The 8102-nt window shown below is 28.6% G+C and overlaps 1 protein-coding gene across 1 annotated transcript; it reads left to right on the plus strand.

The window, feature by feature from the left end:
• Positions 1-5783: 5783 nt before the first annotated feature.
• Positions 5784-6717, plus strand: LOC107908794 (uncharacterized). The gene has a single exon (XM_016836064.2). It carries the CDS (start codon positions 5942-5944, stop codon positions 6602-6604), a length of 663 nt encoding a protein of 220 aa, XP_016691553.1. The 5' UTR covers positions 5784-5941; the 3' UTR covers positions 6605-6717.
• Positions 6718-8102: the final 1385 nt, after the last annotated feature.

An 8102-nucleotide genomic window follows, 5' to 3' on the forward strand; every position in this document is an offset into this window, starting at 1 on the left:
TGACGATCATAGGGATCTATCATTGTTACGAGGGGTCTTTAACATGTGTACAATGATGTAATTGACTAGAGTTTGTTATTTTATTGTGCGTTTTTATGTAAATCTTGATGTAAGGGATATTTATGTTTTAATATGTTTTATATCGGATTTGGATTAATATTTAATGCGTAAGTCAAATTTAATCTGAATAAAGAATATGATTGATATAATATTAGTATTTTAAAGACTCAATTGAAAAGTTACAAATTATTCTCGAATCAACTTTTATCTTGTATTCGATATAAGGGCAGTGAGTGTAATTTATTAGGATGTGATGCTAACCACAAATCGATGTAAATACATATATTATATTTTTGATATGGATATATTTAATTTTTGTAAAGAAATTACATGAAAATTCGTATTCTAACACTCATGTAGTTTGGAAATGTGGAAAAATATTCACTCAATTTATTTTATGGGAATGGTGATAATCACATGCATGGAGATTTAATTCACTGTTAGACCAATACAAAGTGCAAAAAAAAAAAGAGAGAATATATTTCAAGACACATAAAGGTTCTAATCATATTTCGACTCGTGATCAATCCATAAATACTGATAGAAAATAAATAAGCACTCAAAACAAGTATATGTTCGAGCATCATTGATCAACTCCTTATCAATTTCGATTCATTATTACAGATCATTTGATTGACTAGAACATAACAAAAAAAGATCTATTGGAGATATATCGAATAAACAAATTTCTATTTTATGCACAAGCAATCTTCAAATAGAATTCAAAGAAAATAGATGCGATAAAATAGAAAAGCAGAAAAATATTTAATCCTAGTTAGAAAGATTTATTACCGACGAGCCACAACAATTGCACCTATCAAAGCAACTAAAAGATTTATTGAATTGAATTCAAATGGAAGAAAAAAAAACCGGTTGCTAAATGAATTCCAATTTGTTGACTACTACTTATCAAATCTTGTTCTATAATTTGATTTGATCTTGTAGTCCAAATTTGATTTGACTCGAATAATTAGTTCAACAATTAATTCAATTAAAATTAATTAATTAACTAATTATAATAAATATGAAGCCAATAATCTTTTAATCCAGTGGCAAAAGTAGTATATTGTAGGCATAAAAACTGGCGATCCCAAGCAACCCCATTCCCTTCCCTCAATTGTATAAAAAAAAACCTATAGTAAATACGAAGGAGAATCCACATTTTAATAGAGGGCAAGACTCATAACATAAGATCTCACAATTCTCACTACCTCAACCTTGCAATTGAGTCAAAATTTTGTAAAAGTATCATGGAAGCTAGATTGCATATTGCAAAGGGCAGAGCTACAAAATTTTTTGAGGGGGCCGAAATAAAGTTATATATTTTTATGATAGCAAAAAGTGAAATTTCATCATTTTAATAGCCTCTATCTTCATAGTTTTTAAAAGATTAAATCAATTTTTCTCATTTTTGGGGGGCCAAAGTATAATTTTACCATATACTAATTTAAATTTTTTAAATTATAAAAGGACTAAAGGTGAAATTTTCCATTTTAGTAGGGGTCGAGGCCCCTGTCAGCCCCTTGGCTCTGCCCATGCATATTGCCCCATTTATTTAAAAAATTGGCAAATTAGTCCTTTTACGTATTAGATCAAAGATCAAATTGGTTCTTTCTATTAAAAATATAATATATTTTTACCATTAAAAATTAGAAATTTACATGTGGTGTGCCATAGAAAAGGACCAACTTACTCTTTATCTAACGTACAAAAAATAATTTGCCCTTTTATTCAGTAGAATGAACAAAATGCAATTTTGACACAATGCTTAGAACTACTCATAGTACCTCCCCAAACCATAAATAGGAGGATAATGCGTTTCAGCACCTTGAGCCCACATGGCAACAATGCCCATTCCAATCGAACTAAGACTCAATTGACAAATTATTATCTATTTAGGTAAAAGATTGAAATGGTATACTAATAATATATGTTGTTAAGTTTATCAAGTATAAATGAAAAAGAATCCATTAATGGTGATTTATTGTGTATTAATTGGTCAAATTAGATTTGGTAATAGTCCATGACAGGTGAAAAAGGTTTGGTCAATGACCCAAAAATAACAAGATAATATTACTTAAATCAACACTTAATTAAGTTTGATTAAGATAATGATATCTAATCAACAATCTCTTAAGATCTAATTAAATTATTTGGATTTTTTTTAACTTGATAAAAAGGGTGTTAAATGTAATCCCATTTCAACATGATAAGATCTTTGATGTAATATGATAAAGTCAACCCAATGAAATAATGTTATTTCAATTTTTTTAATCGATGCTTGTTATAATAGATGTGGTAATAGAACAATCGTAAAGTAATAAGAAAATAAAAAATAAAACACAAATATTTTATGTGAAAACTTTTTCGGGGAAAAACCACAGGCAGAGGAGGAGAAATTCATTAATGTCGATAACTGAATGATAAAAAATTCCCCCCAAGAAGTATCTTATTTGTAATAGCTTTTAGGATGTTGGTAAAAATAAAGAAATAAAATTAAAAGCACCAAAAAGAAAGAAGAAAAATAGTGGGATTCCAACTCAATAATCTAGGAATCCAACGTATGTTTGATTTGAGAGTGTTGGCATGTAACCATACCAATGGCATAATTCCCATTATTATTTTATTTTAACTTGATTCTTGCTCTCGTGTTCTTGAATCAGCTCCTACTTCATTTATTCCATCACTATTCCCTTTCAAAATTATCAAGAAAAAGAGTTTAAATCAATCCGAATATATCCAAATTTAAATCAGAATAAATCCGAGTAGAGTTCATGAATTGTAAAATTTAAATCCAGAATAATTTAGATGATAATTCATACTTGTTATTTGCGCATAGTAAAAGAAAAGTTAATTCTGTGAAATGTTTACAAAATATTGTTTAGATTTTTATTTTCTAAATGTTGTAATTGAATTTTTAAAATATTAGTAGTGTTAAATGTCAGTTTGGATCTAAAGTTAGATCTCGGCTTGAAGGTCAGCTCAAAAAGTAGGAGGGCTTGGGTAAAAAAATGAGGCTTGTTCCCTAAACGGGCTTGGCACCGGGTAAGTTTTTTTTTGCTCAAGCCTGACCCAAATTTGCAAAAGAAAAACGGTTGCTTTTTGGTACTGTTTTGGTGTCGTTTCGCTATTATATTGTTACTATTTTGTTGTTATTGTTTGGATATTGTATAACTCTTGTTTTATTGTGAATTTTGTTACTATTTTAGAGGTATTTGTCTGCTAAGTTGCATTTATTTTAATGTTATTTAAGTATAAATAAAATTTTTAGCTTATTTTCAATTTGTTGGGAAATATTTATTTTAATATTTTCATTGTATTTGATATATTATGTTTTTTAAAATTTGTTTTTATATAAAAATAATAATATAAAATATTTTTAATACGGTCGGGCTAGTTCGGGCTCGAGTTTTAACAGTTTTATCCAAGCCGAGCTTGGACAAAAATTTTAGGCCCATTTCGAGCAAAAATACGTGTACCTATTACATTTTGCTCCCCAAATCTATTATTTATTCCTGATCCCTTTGAAGCAATTTTATGACTTTGCTCATTTTTCAAGGGCAACTTGAATATAACATATTTTCTTTTTTAACACATAAAATTGAAATTGTCCACATTTGATACATATATTTACGGTTTAATCCATATGTTCTAAATATACTCTACGTTACTATTATCCAACTCAAAAGACTAAACTACTAAAAAGAATCCAATTAATAATATTTTTAAAAAATTAATTAAAATATTATAAAATTTCAAATACATGGAGACATATCATGCAATTAACCCTAAAACATGAATGGGTTTTTTGTTGTTGTTGCCCTCAAGCCTTTACAAGTAAGAAAAGTGAAAGATTTATATTTTAGTTATATCCCTAATACATAATTTACAAATAATTTATTATTTTAATTTTATGAATAAATAGCATAATTTGTTTTCCTTTTTGGCCAGAAGAAGAAGATGGATTTACGGTGGAAAGGTGTTGAAATGGATAAACCCTAAAATAAAGGAGCAAATGGAGCCCAGAGATCAATGCTATATTCTCTCTTTCCCCTAAAACCCCAATCATTTTTAATTTCGTCCTCCAAGTGGGGATTTATTTATTTTAATAATAATGGGCAGCTACTAATCTAAGAATCATTTCCTGTTTCATCAACTTTCCTTTATGCTTTACTCAAATGTCATGAGAATAAGATATTCTTGTAAATTTAGGGTGAGTTTGGATGGGCGGTGCATTTATCTGCGGTTAGTGTAAAAACAGCGGTGACGGTGAGATTAGATACTGTAACGATACTGTAGCGTGAGACAAAAAATAAGCTAAACGCACTTTAGGTCTCTAAATACATTCTTTCAGGCTTATCGATACTACTATAAAATCACCCCAACCCTAACGCAACGACAGTAAACAAAGGTTAAAAAAGGAAAAATAAAAAAGTAGAGCTTACGTGGCAAAGGCTTAGTGAGGAAGGAATTGGTGTTGGAATCTTATTGAATACCACGTGGCTAACTCTTTTTTTTCAATGAGAAGAAAATAAATTTTATTAAATAAAGTCACTCGTTCTTTTCTTTAATAATGTTAATTACTATTATATCCTACCATTTAATTCTTAAAATATATTTATTTTTTTACTCTAATTTTTAGCAAACGTTAAAAAAAAAATTCTTATAATCAATCACAAAACGTTATGTGTTGTCTTTCCGTAAATAAATAAAAAATTTCTTTTATTAAAGGTATATACACATTAAAAAAATATAAAAAATATATATGAAAATTCAAAAACATATATTATCTAGAAAAAAAAACATAAAAACTATTAAAAAATTACATAGACGAAAAGCAATTACTTGAAATTAATAATATCATTAAAAGAATGTTTAAAAATTATAAATATATATTTTATAATTTTATTATATTTTTAATCAATATAATATATAATACTAAAAAAAAAGAGATACATGACATGTTCTAATAGAGCCATATGACCGGCCAATGGAGGTCAACAATCGATAATGCTAGTCAACAATTGGTCAAAGTTAAAATTTAATATTTAAATAATTGATTTATAATTTTCTATTTGTTTAATTTAAATTTAATATTTTTTATTTTAAATATTCTTAATTATAATATTTACAATTTTCTTAACGTCCATTAACATAGAGAAAATTAATACTTTAAGTATCAAATTAAGACAATTTTTTAAAAAAAATCCAAAATAAATATACTTCATGAACTAAATTGTGAATTAAGACGGTATCAAATTAAAAGATAAATATTTAACTTAATAAATAAGGGTGGGTTTGGATGGACGATTGGGTGCGGTGCGGTGCGTTTGGCTTACTTTTTGTCTCACGCTACAGTGTCGCTACAGTATCTAATCTCACCGCCACTGCTATTTTTACACTAACCGTAAGTAAATGCACCGCTCATCCAAACTCACCCTAAATCTCAAAATTGTATATATATATTTGGTATAATTATATATAAAAAAAATTAATCTTATGTAAGAATTTTGATTGAGAGTAAGATTGAGATGTTGGAAGAGATATTTTTCAGATTTATTCTAAGTTAGATCAATAAGGCTAACATAATTTTCAATGAAATAGTAAATTGAAGGAATATAAAGTTTTCCTTTAAAAAAAAAAGGAATATAAAAAACATTAAAATAAAAAAGTTGATATTCCTTTTATCCTCAATTCTCTATATAGCACTCCCTTCACATTTCAAGCAAGTACCCTTAATATATTCCTAAACCATTGAACAAAACAGCAGATTAAAATCTTGTAATCCATATATCCTCACTTCTCTTTTGTTGTAAACCCAGAAAATTCAAAGAAAACCCAGTTTTTTCCATCGATTTGTTTGCTTTTTTTACTGTAAATTATGGATGCATTTGATATTAAATTGGAGAAGAAAAATGCGATGTTGAAGCATCATCAGTTATACAACACAGCAAATTTGCTGAGATTCGTCGAGGTTTTTGTTCTTCTCGTGGTGATCTTCCGGTTTACAACAACTCATTTCCCGGTTGCCGTCAAAAACTCCGGCGAGTGTTTCCGTGGGTTATCGGTCACTCTCGTGAGTCCTCGTTTCGTTTTCGTCGTCGGGAACATCATCATCATCACTCTCTTCGTAAAAGCCGGAAAGTTTTCGTCTCACGATTCGACGAAAACCGACCTTTACGAAAAGTTTGTCGAGAAAAGCCACGCGACCCATCCGTACGTAACCGAAAAGAAAAGCGTAGTGGTGGCCGACGAGAAAAGAGTAGTTCGTCTCGACGTGCATGGTCCAAAGAATTTACGTAGGACGCAATCGGAGAATATGAAGAAGACGAAAAGCGATAAACATTGCAGCCAACTTCGGAGGTTGGGGTCCGAAAAGTGCGTTAAATGCTGCGGTTCGGAAGAGAAATCGACGACGAGATCATGTGCCGAAGACGGAATGAGTAACGAGCAGTTTCGGAACACGGTTGAGACTTTCATTGCTAGGCAAAAGAAGCTACTAAGGGAAGAAGAGTACTCGGTGACTTGGAAAGATTTAGAGTGAATAAAAAAGTATAGTTCTTTTTTCTTATAAATTTGTATGATTTTGTATGTTCATATGTACATGGTTTAATTAACATATGGTTTTTCTATCTGACTAAACTATTAATAAGTTTACATTTTGATCCTTCAATTTTAAAAAGTTATTAATTTTTTTTATTTAAGTCATTAAACAATTTTAGCTTTCTCTATTCGCACTGTCTACTCTAGTAAAAAACTCTCGTTTCCTTTTTCTTTTACAATTTAATTTTTTTCATCAAATAACTTTAGACGCCATGAATCTGCAAACCAAAATCCAAGCAACTTTCTTTTTCGATCTCTAATATTGACCGTCAGATTGACATAGATCTAAGGTATGTCTTTCTACTCGTCAATGAGTGCTAATTCACCAGATCGATTGTTGAATCGTCACTTAAAATTCGCTAGCTGAATTTTTTTCTAAATAACTTTGAAAAGTTCAATGACCTAAATGCAAAATTTAGAATACTTCAATGGCCATTTTGTAACCTTTTAAAATTGAGTGATCAGAACATAAACTTACTTGAAGATAATTTACCATATCCAAAACTATTCTAATTTGACTCCAAATATATTCATATTATTAGTATAATTGTGCTTTGTAATGCTTGTTGTTGATTATAGTTATGTATTCCTTGTAATTGTAATTACAGTTGTAAGCTAAAAAAAGTCAAATTTTTTATTAACCTCTGTACTTTGCGTAAATTGTGAATTTAATCATTGTATTTTATTAAATTTTACTATTAGTCTTGAATTATACTTTTTAGATGGAAGATATTTGGGGGTGAAAATGAGATTTTATGAAGATGAGAATAATTTTACAACTGTGTTACCCACTAAAAAGTCTTAGTATATGCTGATAATGTCATCATGGTTTGGGAATGTATTCCAAATTTTTGTTCTTTGAAAATTGTATCCTTTTCCCAATACAGAAAATGGAATCTTAAGTAAGCAGTAGTGGTGCCTCATGGCCTTTGTATGTAAATTGGGGAGTTAATTTTGATCATAATAAAATATTTAAAATTTGTCGGAAGAATTTCATTTAATTCGATTTTACATGTGAGCCGTTATTATTTAATGTTCGAATTTTTTAACATCAAATCATTATGTTATAGAATGAGATGATTTAGAGTTTGGGTTACTTCAGAGTTAGATAATTTCAAACTATTTATTCAAGTAATTTTAGATTTCAATTAGTGATTCTTTATGATCAAATCGGATTGAATTAAAATTAATTGAAACCCAAATTTTAAAAAAATAGGAAAAATAGGAAAAAAAATTTTAAAAAGGAGTTAATTATATTAAACACCCCAGACTATAATTCATATTCTAAATTGGTTTCCAAATTTTAATAATATCTTAATTACACCCCCAAATTATTAAAGTTATATCAATTAGGTCCTTTCATTATTAAAATTTTTAATTTAACCATAAATGACACGTCAAATTTTAGGTGATATAATTTAAAAGTAAAAAAAATTAAA

The sequence above is a fragment of the Gossypium hirsutum genome, chromosome D02, assembly GCF_007990345.1.
Source record: "Gossypium hirsutum isolate 1008001.06 chromosome D02, Gossypium_hirsutum_v2.1, whole genome shotgun sequence".
Classification (NCBI taxonomy): Eukaryota; Viridiplantae; Streptophyta; class Magnoliopsida; order Malvales; family Malvaceae; genus Gossypium; species Gossypium hirsutum.

What these genes read in the sequence shown, in the direction of transcription:
- LOC107908794 (XM_016836064.2), top strand. Translation starts at nt 5,942, where the DNA reads ATGGATGCATTTGATATTAAATTGGAGAAGAAAAATGCGATGTTGAAG.